Raw genomic sequence first — 18,787 nt, forward strand, 5'->3', positions numbered from 1 at the left:
TCAACCCGTTTTTAATTTCTCGAGTTGCCTTTTAGGAAAAGAGTTTATTAAACTTAAGATTTCATGAAGTGTTTTAGAATATAAATGAAAAGGTATGAAAGTGCCTTCCTTTTCCTGAAAAATAGTGGTCTAGCTAATCAGCATAGACAAGCAGTGAACCGACAGAGGAAATTGCAGGTGTCCATTTTGGTCTGGTTCTGTTTCTGCATGTACTGCTGTACTTAGATGTTTGTCCTGTTGTGGGTTGACTACAAGACGACTGTTGATTAGCACATTATACTACTTTTAAAAGTAGTTAATTTAAAAATGGCAAGATAAGAAACTGACAGAATCGTGCTAGTGATATAGCTCAGTGTTCAGACACTTCTCTGGCATGCATGACAACCCAGGTTTTACCTAACACAGACACACACACACACACAAAAGACAAAAGTAAAATTTCTTTTTAAAGGAAGGAGGGCTGTTCAACAAAATGTCTCTTCATAGCTAGATTCTGTTGGCAAAAGTAAAGATAGGTGAGTAAATGCTGTGTTATATTAGTTTATAATATTTATAAATCTTGTTTTAGTGTTTTCATTGACTGTTAGAATAAATTCACTTTAATTAGGCAGATAGATAATTATTTGAACATTAAAGAAACTCAGAAAAATTAGTATCACTAAGTTTTAAATCAATAGAGTAGGTCTCCATTCTCTTTTAAAAGTACATGTAGAGGGTTATATACATAGGGTGGGTATGGTGACGCGTGCCTATAGTCCTACCATCTGAGAGGCTGAGACAGGAAGAGCATGCGTCGGAGGCTGATTTGGGGTATAGCGTGAGACCTAGCTTAAAAAAAAAAAAAAAGAATTAGTTTACCTTTTTGTAAAATCTAGATGATTGAAATGGTTGCATATGTGATATTTTCCTTTAGGGGAAAAGTTTTGTTATAAAGACTTGCCTTTAAAAATATTATAGATTATTCTTTTTGTTTCTAAGAACTTAGCAAATGGCTTGAACCTCTGAAAAACCTCAGATTTGAAATTAACTGCATCCCAAATCTAATTGAATATGTTAAACAGGTGAGTAAAAGTTAAAGGGCTTTGATTGTTGCGAAAGTGTGATGATGCATAGTGATAACCCTGAAGTTACTGTCTAGATAATGTAGAAGTCACAGCCTTGGTTGATTTCCTTTTTTATTTTTTAGATGTATTTTTATTATTTTATGTCTTCACATGTTTTGCCTTCATCTCTGTCTGTTCACCACATGTGCTGGTGCTTGAGTGGTGCATCTCCATGTGGGTGCTGGGAATCGAACCTGGGTCCTGTGCAACAATAAGTGCTCTTAACCACTGAGCCAACTCTCCAGCACCCTTGATTGATCTCTTTAACTTTGTAGTATCATATTTTATACATGGGTGTAAATAATCATGTATATGATGCTCTGTTTAAATTACCTGCTACTCCATGTGTGGAGGTCAGAGGACAGCTTGTGAGAATTGGTTCTTTCTTGTACCATGTGGAGTCCAGAGATAGAACCCAAGACCTCAAGCTTTTTAGAAAGTACTTTTACCTGCTGAACTGTCTCCGAGGTCCTACAAAAATCTTTAAAGTTATATGCTAATAGTGTTCTAATTTTAACTAATGAAATTAATTTAATTCAGAATAGTTGGGTGAAATTTGATATACCTGTTTCCAGGTAATTCATGTATGGACCAGTCCTCTCTGTTGTTAATTTTGGATAGTGACAGCTGTAGTTGAAATTGTAAGTTGATCCAGGACAGCCAAGGCTACACAGACACTGTCTGGAAAAACCAAAAATCAAAAAAACAAAAAACAAAAAAGAAGAAGAAATTATAAGTTAAAGTCTGTAAAATCTATGATGTGAAATAGTATTCATATTCTATAATGAAAAAAATCAGTTCATTCATCATTAATCTTGACAGTGGTTTTCTTTTTCTCTTCTTACTTGATCTAGTGTACAGCATAGCAAGATGGGCGAAAGGCACACATTCGAACATTTAAAGCTACATTACTATAGACTAAATTATCTCCTACCCTATGTTTAGCAGATGAGTGCTGTGTGCTTTTGTATGTGAGAGGGGAAGCCCCATTGTTTTGCAGTTGCAGTATATTATTGAAGTAATTTATGTCTGTTGTTGTTACTTTGAAATCAGGCAAATCCCTGAGTTTGAGGCCAGCCTGGTCTACAGAGTGAGTTCCAGGACATCCAAGGCTACACAAAGAAACCCTGTCTCAAAAAACAAAAACAAGCATATTCTTGTTTTTTGTTTTTTATTTTGGTTTGTTTCTTGTATAGACAGGGTCTCACTGTCTAGCTCTTGTTCATGTGTAATTCACTATGTAGATCAGGCTGGCATGGAACTCACTGAAATTGGCCCACCTGCCCCTGCCTCCTGAGTTCTGGGATTAAAGGTGTACACCAACTTGTCGGGCTCTTAGGAATATTTTTATCTCCTTGATGCCATTGTGTTCTTACCAGTGTTGCACATGGCATGTGAAACTTTCCTATGTTTTTTTCTTTCATTGTTAATTAATGTTCTGTAAACTGAGATTGGTTGTGTATTCTGTGTATGTGAACATGGTAGAGAGACTTTTGATGATGTGTGTAGTAACTATAAAGTGACGAGTTGAAGTATTTACATAGCAAGACGTTTAACTAGTTCTAGAGATTGCATTACAGGAGTCTACTCTAGAAGTGAGAGCAGAAGAATCAGGAATTGAGGCCATATTCTACCACATAGTAAGTCAAGGCAGCCTGGGCTACATGAGATCCTGTCTCAAAAAAACCAAAGAGGTCAAAGGAAAGAAAGGAAATTGAATTATGTCCTATAACTAAAAACTTTCAGTTGTGCATGGTGGTGCATGCTTGTAATCTCAGCAGTGGGGTGGCTGAGGCAGAAGACTGCAAGAGTGAAGCCAGCAGACACTGCCTCAAAGCAAACAGTGCATGGAGGAAGCTCAGCTGGCCGAGTGTTGGCCCAGACTTCATTCCCAGCACGGTGTAACCAGGGTGAGGCGATCTGCACCTCTAAGGATCACTAGTTCACTGTGTGGCGAGTTTGAGGTCAGCTTGATTCTAGTTCTAGAGCTTAGGCTGTTCTCTGTGACTGTGCCAGGTGACCATGCCGAGGTCACAGTCATGCACCGCTACATCCTGTTCAAGTCTTTACCCGTTAGTTTTGATACTGTAAGTAATTCTTGTCCTACAATACACCTAACACAGTTGATGATTTCTTGTTGTCTCAGTAATTTGTAGAACAATAAGAAAAAAGATAAGGGGAAAGGACAGTGGAAAATAGAAGCATATGAGGGAGACTGGGTTTTTTTCTTCAGTTTTAAAGCTGATACCCTGGGACTTAGAAGTTGGAATACTTTAAGTCATGATTGTAAATTTTTTCAAGTTATAAATTTATTTATAATGTTAGTCTGTGAAAGCTACAAAATATGAACAAAACTATTTGGTGTTTGGAAACAAAACATAGTCTGGTATTAAATACAAAACCAATTACAGTTCTTATACTCTCTCTTCTTAGTGTCTGCATTTTAAAAAACAAATGCTATTTAGTCTATAAGTGTTTCAAGATTTCCCCTAAAGCTTGAAAGAGGTTTAGTAACTTGGGGCTTTTTAAGTACAATCTGGCACAGTGGTGCCAGAATCTGTAATTCTAGCCACTTATGAGGCAGAGGGAGCAGAGTTAAAGTCTGAGGCTAACCCTGGCACCTCAGTGATACCTGTGTTCAGAACAAAAAGAACAGCAACAAAAACCCCAAAACATAAGAGCTCATTTGTCATACAGATGTTGCTTTACTTGTAAAGAAAAAGTAATATAAAATGGGTATATAGATAAAAAAAAAATTAGTCTAAATTCTTAATGCAAAGGGTTATAGGTTTCTATTTACTACTTTGTTTTAGTACTTGAAACATGAAAGTATGTTGCATTTGATTTTCTCTACATATCATGCAGTACAAATGTACCTGTGATGGGGCTGGAGACATGAGCCAGCGGCTCAGAACAGCTGGCTGCTCTTCCAGACTACCCAAGGTTAATTCCTAGCACCTACATGGCAACCCACTGTACCTCCAGTTCCAGAGGATCCAACACCCTCACAAACATACACATGCAAGCACAACACCAATGTACATAAAATAAAAATAAACCATTAAAAACTGAAAATTATAAGAAAAAATGAAATGTACCTAAGGTGAAATAATTTATGTAAAATTTTTTAGTAGTAGGGTTTTTTTTTTTTTTTTAATACTTGTGTCCTTTTTGCTTGTGTGGTTTTTGAGACAGGTCAGGATATTGTTTCTAACCCTGGCTGCTTTGGAATTCACTATGTAACCCAAGGCTGGCTTCGAACTCATAACTGTCTCCCTGGTCAGCCTCCTGAGTGCTGGCATTGCAGGTATGCACCACACACCCAGATTTCTCATGCTTAAAACATGACAAGATGCTAAAGTGTATACTTAGAGCCTGTGCTGAGGATTAACCTAGGGCCTTGTACATGCCAACACTTACTCTGCCTCTAGAAGCCTATACTTTTAACTAACTTGTCTGCTTTTGTTTTTTAAAGAATATTGATAACTTAATGACTGCAGAAGGAGTTGGCCTTACCACTGCCTTACGTGTTCTCTGTAATGTGGCATGCCCACCACCTCCTGTTGAAGGTAATATAATTAATATTCTTTGAAATTGCCATACTTTAATCCAAGTATAAATATCATTTATTAAATATTCAAAATATTCTTGATTATTATAAGTAATTAGACTTTTCTTATTATTTCCTTATCCTACATAAAGGTCAACAGAAAGACCTGAAATGGAACCTTGCTGTTATTCAGCTTTTTTCTGCTGAAGGAATGGACACCTTTATTCGGGTTCTGCAAAAATTGAACAGTATTTTGACGCAGCCTTGGAGGCTCCATGTGAACATGGGGACTACCCTTCACAGAGTTACTACTATTTCAATGGCTCGCTGCACGCTCACTCTTCTTAAAACTATGCTGACGGAGCTTCTGAGAGGTGGATCCTTTGAGTTTAAGGACATGCGTGTCCCTTCAGCACTTGTTACTTTACACATGCTCCTGTGCTCTATCCCTCTCTCAGGTCGTTTGGATAGTGATGAACAGAAAATTCAGAATGATATCATTGATATCTTACTGACTTTTACACAAGGCGTTAATGAAAAGCTTACAATCTCTGAAGAGACCCTGGCCAATAATACGTGGTCTTTAATGTTAAAGGAAGTTCTCTCTTCCATCTTGAAGGTTCCGGAAGGCTTCTTCTCTGGACTCATACTCCTTTCAGAGCTGCTGCCTCTTCCCTTGCCCATGCAGACCACGCAGGTATCACTTCCATATCACATGCATCTTGTAATGACTGCAGTAGCTCCTTAGAAAGCCAGGGATGCTGGTCAAACCCAAGCAAGCCTTCATCCTCCTCCCCCAGAGACAGAGTAACTGAGTTGAGGGTGATGAAACTGAAGCAAGTTGGAAGCGTGGGGTAACATTTTAAATACCTTTTGTGAAAGTCAGTTTTATCATGTTGTTATGTATACTTGTACTTAAATTTTCCTGTTACTTCAAATCTTTTTTCTCCCCTTTATCGTGTTTTAGAATTTGTCAATTAGATTGCTTCACCAATGGACTCTCTGCTCACTGACTGCCAACCTGAGAACAATTCATTTTTTTTAGACCTGTTGGAATCAAACAATTGTTGAATTGTGTAATAGCGAATTATGTCTTAAGCATGCAGTAAAGGTGTTCTTTTTATAATAGTTCTTCCTGAACTGTTTTGCGACTATAATAAATATTAAAAATCTATGTACACACACATTATACTTTTTTAACAGGTTATTGAGCCACATGATATATCAGTGGCACTCAACACCCGAAAATTGTGGAGCATGCACCTTCATGTTCAAGCAAAGTTGCTCCAAGAAATAGTTCGTTCTTTCTCTGGCACAACCTGCCAGCCCATTCAACATATGTTACGGCGTATTTGTGTTCAGTTGTGTGACCTTGCCTCTCCAACTGCTCTTCTGATCATGAGAACTGTGTTGGATTTGATTGTAGAAGACTTGCAAAGGTATTTTCATTCTACCTTAAGAAGTTTTCTTCAAGTTGCTCTTGGCACAGATACCCTCTTTTACATAGTTTAGAAACTAGGGCTTAGTAAGCCTACATACCATATGGATGTGTAAATACACACATGCACACATATGCATAAATTAATATATGTAAATTATTTTCTTTAGAAGGTTTTATCTTATTTCATATATAAGTCATTTGAAGGTCTTGGTTTGGGGGGTTTATTTTACTTAATTCATTATTACTGTGTAGTGTGTGCATGTGTGCATGTACATGCTCATATGTGTGTGGTCAGGACTTTATATAGTTGCTTTTCTCTTTGCTTCTTTACATGGGTCCTAGGGGCTTGAACTCAGGTCATTAGGGTTGTTCCATGAGTGCCTTTACCTTCTTGCCCCAGGTTCTCATTTTTAAAAATTATTTATTTATTTATTTTTGATTTTATTAATCACTTTACAGCCTGTTCCCAGCCCCCTCCCGCCTCTCCTCCCAGTCCCACCCTTACTCCCTCTCCCCTATTTCCCCCCCCCCCCCTTCCTTCCCAGAGGAGAGGCTTCCAAAGGGTACCAACCCACCCTGGAGCCTTAAGTTGCAGCAGGACTAAGTGCATCCTCTCCTACTGAGACCAGACCAGGCAGCCCAGCTAGGGGAGAGGGATCCAGAGGCAGGCAACAGGATCAGACACAGGCCCTACTCCCATTGTTAGGGACCCACGTGATGCCCAAGCTGCACAGCTGCTACATATGTGTTAGGGGGCGGAGTAGGTCTGGCCTAAGTTTTGCATTTTAAAAAGGTGAAGTATAAAGAATTCCTCTGACTTGAAGCATATTATTGAAAACCTGAATTGATAAAATTTTACAGTGACTGTAAACTTCCAGAAAAATTATTACATCAAAGGAATAAGGTGTATATTTTAGGCAAAATTTGTGTGCATTGATACATATAAATATTAAATGATATCTTGAAAATCAAGAACCTTGTTTACTGAATATATTAATTTTATTTCAGCACTTCAGAAGATAAAGAAAAACAGTATACTAGCCAAACCACCAGGTTGCTTGCTCTTCTTGATGCTCTGGCTTCACACAAAGCTTGTAAATTAGCTATTTTGCATCTGATTAATGGAACTGTTAAAGGTGATGAAAGATATGCAGAGATATTCCAGGATCTTTTAGCTTTGGTACGGTCTCCTGGGGACAGTGTTGTTCGCCAGCAGTGTGTGGAATATGTCACGTCCATTTTGCAGTCCCTCTGTGACCAGGTATTCATAGTTTTTTTTTATTGTCAATGTGTGTGTTAGTCTGTGCTTAAGTGCTTGTCTTGATGTAAGTCTTGGCTGGTAATAGTACTAGTCATAGTAAGTAATACAGCTTGCTCATCTGTGTTATGCCTTGGTTGTTTAGGAATTGGTAAGTGGAGGAAAAGCAAGCTGACTTGGTGCATCATTATTTTCTTTATGCGGAGACTTTTTATTTTTATTTTTGTATTAATATTGCCAACCTGGGCAATGGCTTTTGTGATAATTTTTCAATACTTGTTATAGCTAATTCTATTTACTGTAGTACTTTCCTTCCCTATTATATTCAATTTTATAACTCTGAATTTTGTTACTATGTTGGTCTTTTGTTAGGATATCTTTTTTGTATGGTTAGTTTTTTGATACTGTGTCTTTTGTAGCCCCAAGTGCCCTCAAACTTTAGGTAGCCAAGGCTGACCTAGAATGCCTGATTTTTCTCCTTCCATCTCCCAAGTGCTGGGGTTACAGTGCGTGCCGCCATGGCTGCTCTGTGTGGACTCACTGCAGCTTTAGTGATGCTTCCAGCTGCTCTCTAACAGCGCTTTTCTCCTGCTGCCTTTCTGAGACAGGGATCCTGCTTCTGATGTTAGGGATCTTTAACGAGCATTTCCATGTGTCAACACATTTTAGCTAGTCAAAATGCTCATGCCACAGAGTCAGCACATGTGATTTTTTCCCCCCAGACAGTATTTTCAGTGAAAGCCTGTATTGGATGGTAAAAGCGTGGTTTGGTTACATTGAACTGTTTTGCATATGGCTTGTTTTCAGAAGTGGGAGACTATAGTTGTGGACGTGGTTGGAAAGCTTAAGGCGCCTGTGATTGGTGTTGATTAAGTACTCACTTTGAGTCCCATGACTGCTGACCTCGCTGCTCTTTCCTCTCAGCCGGCATTCAGAGCTGCCCTTTTTGCTCAGATTTCATTACGTTTTCCATCTGCTGCAAATCTATGATTGCATATTCCTGAAAGCCCAGTTGACTTCCATAAAATGAGTAGTGGATGTTTCTTTAGGTGTAGTTAGCTAGACTTGCTTAATATTGGGAAACTTGAATTTTAAAAGTATAAAAAGTAGAGGGAGACATTTACTGAAGACGGTGCCTGGGCTCACAGCCATCTATACTGGGATCTAATGCCCTCTTCTGGCCTGCAGGTATACATGCAGGTAGAGCACTCACATACATAAATAAATAATCTTTTTAAAAAGTTTGTTTGCTCTAGTCACCCCTTCTTATGAAGCTTTAGTTTCCATTATTGATAAGTGGACTAAAATTTCAGCTAAAAATTTTTATTTCTAGAGCCTGGTGTGGTGGCGCATGCCTTTAATCCCAGCACTCGGAGGCAGAGGCAGGCTGATCTCTGTGAGTTCGAGGCCAGCCTAGTCTACAAAGTGAGTCCAGGACAGCCAAGGCTGTTACACAGTGGAAAAAAAAGAAAAAAGAAAAAAAGAAAGAAAATAGTTATTTCTATAACCTAATATAATATTATATATTATTTATGTATTTCTTACTAGATGCTAACATAATGTTATATTCCTCTATAATCTAAAAAGAGTGTAAGTTAGTGAATAATAGACTGATTTAAGATATTTTACAACCAAGGGGTTTTAACCATTTTAAAATTGAAACTGCCAAACTCAGTTCTTTGTCTGAGAATTTCATAGACACATATAATGTGTTTTGATCAGGTCCACCCATCACCTCTGTACCTTCCTGACCAGGTCACCCCAGTTCTAAATCTGTCTCCTTATCATCATTATCTCCCAATTCTACATGTTGCTTTTTTCCTAACCCACTGAGTCCACTTGGTGCCCCCAGCATATACATGGGTGTAGGACCATCTGTCTAGGAACGGTGGCCAGCCCTCCTCCTCTGCTCCTCTCTGGCCACCCTCTCGCCTGTGTTTGTGCCCTTTGCCTGCAGTAGTCTTCACTTCATCTTCACATCTCACCTAGTGCTATACTCCCCAGGCCTCTTCAACACCTCTTTTCCCCTTACACAGCCCCCTTTCCAGCTTCATGATCTATACTGTGTCCATCCCCACACAAGTGACATGGAATCCAGAAGCTATGATCCACACAAGAGAACAGTGTGGTGGCATTTGGCTTTGTAAGATTAAGACTAGGTAGATACCGGAAAGTAGCTGGTAGTGCCTGACCTTGTACGTATGTTGTTAGGCCCATGCGACTCCTCTGCCCTTGCCAAAGACAATGTTTCTTGCAAATAGAAGATAAAACTTTAAAGGTTTTTCTTTTTGTTTTTTGCGTTTTTTTTTTTTAAGATAAAAAATACTGTGAAGGAAAATACTGTGTCTGTTCCCTTACATATATATTCTTACAATAACTTGTATAAAAGAGCATATGTTCTATGTTTGCAGTGGGACCATAACAATAATCTCAAATGTTTTATTTACATGTATGGTTGGTTTGCCTGCATGCATGTCTGTGTACCACATTCCTGCCTGCCGCTGGCAGAAGCCAGACGAGGGCGACAGATCCTCTTGGATTAGCGTTTCATTTGCTTGTGACCATGTGGGTTCTAGTAACCAAACCCTAGTCCTCTGGAGGAATAACCAGTGCTGAGCCGTCTCTCCAGCCCCCAACAGTTAAATTTTAATGAGATTGTTACTAAACATGAATTGGTGTGTGTTCAGAAATAAACAGTGGAGGGTGATGGTAATAATCATCTGCACATATTTCTCCCTGCCCCGCCCCCAGGACATTGCACTGATTTTGCCAAACCCTTCTGAAGGTCCTGTCTCCGAGCTTGAACAGCTCTCCAACTCCCTACCGAGTAAAGAGTTGATGACTGCGATCTGTGACTGCCTGCTGGTGACTCTAGCTAACTCCGAAAGCAGTTACAATTGTCTGCTGACGTGTGTTCGCACAATGATGTTTCTTGCAGAGCATGATTATGGATTGTTTCACTTAAAAAGGTAGGCTTTGCAGAATTTAATATCCTGGGCCCCTCCCCCCATTTAGTTAATCTGTACTTACTATGGAAGGTTGAAAGTACGATTTCTTTCATAGGAAAAAATTTGTGTATGGCACAGTTTAGCAGTTAGTGATGGACTTTTAAAATCTCTTCTAACTATCTGAGTTGTTTTCTACTTTCTGAAACTTAGGGATAGAGCTGTGTCAAGTCTGCATAAGGGTTTCTTTCTGTGTGCACCTGAAAACTTAGTTCTCTTGGCTAGATGTCTCAGTGGAATTACTGGCTCATGTGATAGCCTACTTAACCTGATAGAAAGCTGCCAGGCTGTTTTCCAAAGTACCTCCCTTCAGCAGTGCATTAGAGCTCCAGTGACTTCTTAGCCTCACCGGAACTTCACATCATCTGGGTTGTTTTGTTGTCATGGAGCCTTTCTGTATTGCCTAGGTTGGCCTCGGACTCCTGGCTTCATTCTTCTATCTCAGCCTCCAGAGTAGTTAGGATGAGGAACACCTGCCACCATGCCCTGGCTTTGCCAGTTTTTGTTTTGTTTTGTTTGTTTGTTTTCCTATAAGACATTCTAATAGATATATTAGGTATTGAATTTTTTGTTATTGATGTTTTGGGGGTTGTTTGAGACAAGTCAGTGTTTCATAGCCCAAGGTGGTCCAGAACATGTGCTTCTCAGCCTCTGGAGTGTTAGGATTATAGCAATGAACCAAATGCTCAGTATAGGCTCTCGGGGGTTTTTGTTCTTGTTGTTTTGTTTTTTCAAGACAGTGTTTTCCTGTATGGCCTTGTTGTCATAGACTTACCTTGGAGACCAGGCTTGCCTCAGACTCACAGATATCTGCCTGCCTCTGCCTCCCAAGTGCTGGGATTAAAGACGTGCACCACCACACCCAACTCAGACCCTAGTTTTTGATAGAACACACACAAATATAACTCATTTGCTTAAGGTTTTATGTGGTCACTAGTAATTGAAATGGTCTAGTTTTGATCCTCTTATTTTTTTCATTATCATCTTTTTTTTTTTTTTTTTTTTTTTTTAGGTCTGATTTCATTCCTATTTGTCACGCCTTTCTCTCTGACCCTGCCAAAAAGTTCTCAAGAGCAGAGAGCTGATCTTTCTCCCATTTATGTTGCTTTACCATGCATATATGTCTTATACAGTGGCATCTCACAACCTGACCTGTTTTATAAATGGAAACACTGCTTGTTTAATGCTAATATCATACTTATTTCCATTTGGTTGGTTATGGTTATGTTGTAGCTTAAAAGACAACTGAATATTGAAATGGTTTGTTCTTGAAGTTCTGTTGAAACTAAGTGCATAGACTACTTAAGATCAGGATTTTAGACTCACACCAAGGGTTTTTTTTTTATACCCCATAACTCACATATCTCTTTATTTATGATAGAAATTTGGTACACTACAGAATGTTGTACATTTTTATGTGAACATATATACTGTCATTTCTCTTGGGTGTACAGTGAATGTTAGATTTGCTGTTAGAGTTTATGATAATTTCATTTATCTTTTTAAGCAACAAATTATTTTACATGCAACATCACCCAATACATCCACCAAGGAGTTTTTTTAATGCAAAAGTCTTTGTGTGTTGGGGTTGTTTAACTGTAGGCCGAATCCAGTTTTCTGTAGTTATTGCAAATAAGGTGTTGCTGGAGCCCAGTCCCCACTGGGCCAGTAGTCTGCAGTAGCACCACCTTCATTGTGTATAGTCCACAAAGCCTAAATATTTACCATCTGTTTTTTTGTTGTTTTGTTTTTTTCTGGTTTTTTGAGACAGGGTTTCTCTGTGTACCCTTGGCTGTCCTGGACTTGCTTTGTAGACCAGGCTGGCCTCGAACTCACCAAGATCTGCCTGCCTCTGCCTCCTGAGTGCTGGGATTAAAGGTGTGTGCCACCGCCTGGTTCTTAAGCAGAAGTTCATTGATCTCTGCTCTAGACTTTTGATTTCCTTTATTATTCTTTGAAACTCCTAAGTTAGGTTTCCCAGGTTGGTCTCTGAGATAGTGCTAACCCTCTTATGTTAGGGAAACCCTCACATCATGAAAAGAAATTTAATTAGGGAACTTACAAGAGGCTTGTGTTAGGTTTTGAGAGTTTAGTATTTGAGGGAAGTTTTTTAGAAAATGCCAGAGCATGGCGATACATACCTGTGATCATCGCACCTGGAAAACTGAGGTGAGAGGATTGTGAGTTTGAGGATCGCCTGCCCTGTATAGTGAGAGCTCCCACCACAGACAAACAAACAAACAAACAAAAGCCAAACAAATGAGAGAGAAAAAAAAGAAACAGAAAAAGAAAGATTTTGTATAGTGAGAGCTCCCACCCCAAACAAACAAAGAAGAGAGAGAGGAAAAAAGAAACAGAAAAAGATTTAATTGAAGATTATAATGAGTAATGAGCTGATTGTTTTTGGTTTTATATATATATATATATATATATATATATATATATATATATATATTTTTTTTTTTTTTTTTTTTTTTTTAAGGTTTTTCAAGGCAGGGTTTCTCTGTGTGATAGCCCTGGCTGTCCTGGAACTCTCTTTGTAGACCAGGCTGACCTCAAACTCACAGGGCTCTGTGAACATGTTTTTTAAATGGTGAAATAAATTAGATTCTGAAGATACTTATTTCTCACACTAATCTTAACATTAGCACTAATATTAACTTAACCTTTTGACACATTATTGTCTTGTTTCCTTTTGAGATAGAGCTTTATGTTGAAGCCCTGGTTCATCCTAGAGCAGGGATTCTCAACCTGTGGGTCACTACCTCTTGAGGATCAAACAGTCTTTTTACAGTGGTCCCATATCAGATAGTCTGCAGATCAGATATTTACATTATGATCATAACAGTAGCAAAATTATAGCTACATAATAGCAACAAAATAATTTAATGGTTGGGGGTTGCCACAGCATGAGGGACTATATTGCAGCATTAGAAAAGTTGAGAACCCCGGCCTAAATCTTTTCTTTTGTCTGCCTTCTAAGAACTGAAAATACAGGTGAGGGGCCACCACATTTGGCTTATTTTATCTCCAGTTCTTAATGTGTCTGGTTTTCCTTTAATTTCAGTTCTTTAAGGAAAAATAGTAGTGCTCTGCATAGTTTGCTGAAGCGAGTAGTCAACACATTCAGTAAGGACACAGGCGAACTTGCATCCGTGTCTCTGGAATTTATGAGACAGATCCTCAATGCTGATGCAATGGTAAGTGTGCGTTTATTATTTTTATTTTTGGTATTTATTTATTTATTTATTTATTGTTATGTATACAGTGCTCTGGCTGCACATACACCTCTAGGCCAGAAGAGGGCATCAGATCACATTGTAGATGGTTGTGAGCCACCATGTGGTTGCTGGGAATTGAACTCAGGACCTCTGGAAGAACAGTCAGTGCCCTTAATCTCTGAGCCATTTCTCCAGTTCTGTGCATTTATTATTATTTTTTGATTTCTTTACAAATGTGATTACAAAGATCACAGGCTAAATTCAATTAAAAAATATCTTGAAACAGAGTAATGCCTTTTTCATCTTCTGGTAAAGTGACATGCTATCCAAAAGATGTCCAACATTTGCTCATGATTGTTCAAATTTAATTATTACCCTTCTATAGTGGTTTCCATATTCCAGAAGCCATTAGTAAGCCTGCCTTGGGGGCCCAGTGTGGTGGTGTATGTCTTTAATTCTAGCACTTGGGTGGCAGAGGCAAGCAGATCTTTGAGTTTGTGGCCAGCCTGGTCAACAGAGTGAGTTCCAAGACAGCCAGAGCTGCACAGAGAAACCCTGTCTTGAAAAACAAATTAGCAAGGCCTGATGGTGCATGTGCTTAATCCCAGCATTCGATAGGCAGAGGCAGGCAGATCTCTGTGAGTTTGAGGCTTGCCTGGTCTACAAAGTGAGTCCAGGACAGCCAGGGCTACACAGAGAAACCTTGTCTTGAAAAACGAAAAACAGAAACAAAGGTCAGGCGTGGTGGCTCACACCTTTAATCCCAGCACTCGGGAGGCAGAGGCGGGCGGATCACTATGAGTTTGAGGCCAGCCTGGTCTACAAAGTGAGTCCATGGCAGCCAAGGCTACACAGAGAAACTTTGTCTTGAAAAACAAAGCAAAAAAAAAGAAATAAATAAACAAGAAACAAAGAGAAGGAGAGAAATATTGACCAGGAAGTGTGGGTCCATGTACATGTCTTGTGCGTCAGTATATGCTTTCAACACTAGTTCAGTTCTTGGGAGCTGAAGAGATAGTTCAGTGGTTAGGGGCATTGTTGTTCTTCCAGAGGACCCAAGTTCGGTTCTCAGCACCCACATGGCAGCTCACATCTGTTCGGTAACTCCAGCTTCAGGGGATCTGATACCTTCATACAGACAACATGGAGGCAAAACAAAAAATACGTAAATCATTAAAACAAAAAGAAATTCAGGTCACACTTAAGAATACTGTTTAGAGAAAGTTGTAAGGGATCTTTTTACTGCAGGTTATTACAAAATAAAAGATTTTATGAGAAAAATGTAAATATATTAGTATGTTTCTCCTCCCTTCCCCTCCCCCTCTTTTCCCCCTTCCTCTCCCCTTCACCTTCCCCTCCCTCTCTCCTCCCCCTTCCCCTCCCTCTTCCCCTCCCCTCCCCCTTCTCATCCCTTTCCTCTGCCCCTCCCCTCCCCCCTCCATGCCCCTGTCCCTCTCCCTTGACACAGGGTTTCTCTGGGTAGCCTTGGCTGTCCTGGGTTGGCCTCTAACTCAGAGATCCTCTGCCTTCCGAGTGCCACCACTGTCCAGCTAGTGTGTTTCTTTTATGTATGTAATTTATAAGACTTTTTATTAACCCATCTTGCTTGTTATCTTTCTAGACATTGTCCTCCAATATTTTTTTCATTTTTTCTCTTTTCGTTCAATAATTCATTCAGATTACATCTAAATTGTTATCCCCTCACTTGTATCTTTCTGTTTCCCCCTCCCTCCTTCTCTTCCAATTTTGTTGGCCAAGTTTTTGCTTTTCCTTGGTGGTATACATGTTTTTGCTCTGGTACTCAGACGTAGAAAGGAGGAATAACGTAAGTTTGAGGCTAGCCTACTTTGTCTTACATAGTGAGTTTCAGGCTAGCCAGAGCTACATAATTATGTGTTTAAATCACAAAAGGTTGTTGAATTTTACCAATTTTTTTTAATTTTTAATTTTTTCCAAATGCTTTTTATGATTCTATTTTGATTAACACATGAGTTTTCTCCATATTATTTTAAGTGGACTGGGTTTTCTGATTGTTAAGCCAGAATTGTTTTTCTGGGATTGGTCCAATTTGATCCTTTTTATGTGTGTTGTTGCCAGATTCTTTTGTGAGGATATTTGTATATGTATTCATAAGGGGTCATGGTCTATAACTGTCATTTCTGTTGATTTTTTGGCTTCAGTGAATAAACCGAAGAGGTTTCATTCTTACATTTTGGGTGTTTGTGAAGTTTTCTTTTTTTTAATATTTTTTAAATTTAAAAAAATTTTTAATTGTTTTGGTGTTTTGTTTTGTTTGAGATAGTTTCTTTGTGGAACAGCTCTGGCTATTCTGGAAGTTACTCTGTAGACCAGGCTGGCCTCAAACTCACAGAGATCCATCTGCCTCTACCTTCCAAATGCTGAGATTAAAGGCATGTTCCATTACTGCTCAGCATAGATTATTAATCCTTTAGTTATTTGATACACTTCACTTATGAAGCCATTTGGGGTTTGGGCTTTTCTTTTGGGGAAAGCTTTGTGTGCCATCCCTGCGCATGGGCTATGCTTCTGTTCTCTGTGTTTTCACTTTTAGCGAATAATCTGCTGACATGAGCCCCATTTTTCTTTAAAAATATTAATTTAATTAAGTCCATTCAGAGTTTCCTAAGCCTAGGTTTCTTAACCTCTTAGAAATATATTTGTCTGCGTTCATCTTCAATATCTGATGGCATATAATTGTTCCTAGTATTTTCTTATAAACTTAAAAATATCTGGTAAGGTGTCTGCCTTTTTGTTCCTGATTTTAGTAACTTGAGCCATTCCTTTTGTGTGGTGCTTGGTATTGCCCCTGGTGAGGGGGCAGATATGACATGTTAGGCTGGTGCTCTGCTTCAGCCTTCCCTCTGTACTCCTTTTTTCTCTTTTGTCTTTTTCTATTTACATGTTTGTCAGTTTTGTTGATCTTTATACTTTTGTTTTCTGAAGTTTTAGATAAACTGATTCACTCATGGTCTCAACAGTAGACAATTCCAGAAATAAATAATTTTTGTGTTTTAAAATTTTGTGTTTTAAAATGTGGACCATTCTGTGAGTGTGGTGAAACCTCACCTGTTTGGCTGCATCCTGCAGCACATGAGTCACCCTATGTGGAACACATCTACATGTATGTACTATTCACTTGTTGGTCATTTAATAGCCATGTGGATGGTCAGTCAGATTGGCCCTTGTGCCTACATATGATCTCTTCATAATTATCATACTTGAAGTTTGGTAGTCCCTTGGAAATGTAAATCAGTATATTGTTAAAATTTGGGAAGCATGTAGCCTTATTTCTTGAGATACTCTTTCTGATTCTTTCCTCCTCTTTTGTAATTCTTAAATTACATTTTTTGTGTGTATGTGTGTAGAATGCATGTGGTGGCCAAGGGACAACATTTGGGAGTCCATTATCCTAACAGGCTGGCCTCTGCCTCCCGAGTGCGGGGATTACAGGTGTGCACCACCACTGCCCCCGGCTTAAGTGTTGTGGTTTTAAAAACATTCTAGAGAATGAGAATATAGCTCAGTTGTAGAGCACTTACCTAGTATGTGTAAAACTCTGCAAATAAACCAACAAATCAGCAAACTGGTTTGCTTGGGTTGACTTCTTAGGGACTGATGTGTAGAGTCTTTTAGTTTATAAACTATCACTTTAGAGGATAGTTTGAGTAAACCATACTCTTTTAGTATACTGTTTTACTGTGTTCATCTCTCCCTAACAATGCATGGGTTAGATAATTCACCATTGCCTCCCAGAGCAGTAGAGCTGTCGATCTAGTGGTTTATTGGTTTCTCTGTAAAGCCCATGTTCTCTTTCACCACGGTGTGAGTCACTTCTTCAGTCTCATGTTCTCTGAAGAGAGCAAGTGCTCCCCCAGGAGTGCTGTCAGATCGAGAGTGGTTTTGTATAGAAAATTTTTCATTCCATAGCCCAGTGTGATGGCACATGCTTCTAATCTTAGCAACTGGGAAGTGGAGGCAGGAAGACCAGTTCCAGGCCATCAGTGGCTACACAGTGAGTTTGAGGCCAGCTGGGCTTCTTGAGACCTTATTATTTTTATTTTTAATATGCATTTAGCTTTTGACATTTGGGCATTTATAAGACAAATGTTATGAACTCCAAACAAAATTTTAAATGTTTATACCAATTATGCCTTTAGTCCCAGCAGGCAGAGGCAGGTGTATCTCTGAGTTCTCAGCCAGCCTGGTCTACAAATTGAGTACAGGACAATCAGGGCTACACAGAGAAACCCTGTCTCAGAAAACCAAACCAAACCAAACCAAACCCAAAAAAGAAAACCAAAAACTAAAGCTTTAGGGTAGGAGAGATGGTTAATAGTATACACTACTCTTGCAGAGGACCTTGTTTGCAGTAGCACAGCTGCCTGTGACCCCAGTTTTCGGGAGTTTGACATGCTCTTCTGGTCCTTCTGGTCCTACCCGCACACACATGGTATACATAAACTTAGGGAAACTCACATAAAAAATATAAATCTTGCATCAAGACTGGTGGAGACATTTCATTGAGTTATTTAAAACAAGGAGTGTTGACAGACTTGCCACTATTGTTTGATATGTATATAACTCTCCAACATGCATCTTTTTTTCCTGTATAGTAATATGTATGCTTTTAGAGAAGAAACTCCTTGTTTCTAGGCTGGCAGGTTTTATGTGTGATAGTTGCTGTTTTTACTGCCTATTTTAGCTTCAGTGGTGAAATTCTTTTTTTTTGTTTGTTAGTTTGTTTTTTTTTTTTTTTTTCGAGACAGGGTTTCTCTGTGTAGCCTTGGCTGTCCTGGACTTGCTTTGTAGACCAGGCTGGCCTCGAACTCACAGTGATCCATCTCTGCCTCCCAAGTGCTGGGATTAAAGGCGTGGGCCACCACGCCCAGCTCAGAGGTGAAATTCTGGTTCCTTCAGTTCTCTGTCCTTGTAAGCATCTTCTTACCTCTCAAACATACTTCAGTTATCTGTCCTTCCAAGTGCCAGTGTTTGCAATTAAATAATTTTTGAGAAATATGTGTTAGTAATTTAAATATGTGTTTACCTATTTATTTTTACCAATCTACTCAAGACATTTCTACATTCAGTTAAAAACAAGTCATTTGTTGAGTTGTTTAAAAGGTTTTAACATTGAGGGGAACATCATAGCAAATGGCTGGAGTAAATTTAGAAGTGTCTTTGTAGATTT

The 18,787-nt window shown here is 39.0% G+C and overlaps 1 protein-coding gene across 2 annotated transcripts in view; it reads left to right on the plus strand.

Annotated features, from left to right (window-relative positions):
* VIRMA (vir like m6A methyltransferase associated) overlaps positions 1-18,787 on the plus strand; it is a 62,389-nt gene that overhangs the window by 32,629 nt on the left and 10,973 nt on the right. For both annotated transcript variants that reach the window (XM_084798855.1, XM_084798854.1), the window contains exons 11-17: positions 979-1,061; positions 4,579-4,672; positions 4,806-5,350; positions 5,857-6,092; positions 7,103-7,355; positions 10,104-10,321; positions 13,425-13,557. In XM_084798855.1, the coding sequence (XP_084654981.1) occupies positions 979-1,061; positions 4,579-4,672; positions 4,806-5,350; positions 5,857-6,092; positions 7,103-7,355; positions 10,104-10,321; positions 13,425-13,557 (1,562 nt within the window). The remainder of the gene's footprint in view (positions 1-978; positions 1,062-4,578; positions 4,673-4,805; positions 5,351-5,856; positions 6,093-7,102; positions 7,356-10,103; positions 10,322-13,424; positions 13,558-18,787) is intronic.

The sequence above is a fragment of the Acomys minous genome (assembly GCF_964271855.1).
Source record: "Acomys minous genome assembly, chromosome: 1".
Classification (NCBI taxonomy): domain Eukaryota; kingdom Metazoa; phylum Chordata; class Mammalia; order Rodentia; family Muridae; genus Acomys; species Acomys minous.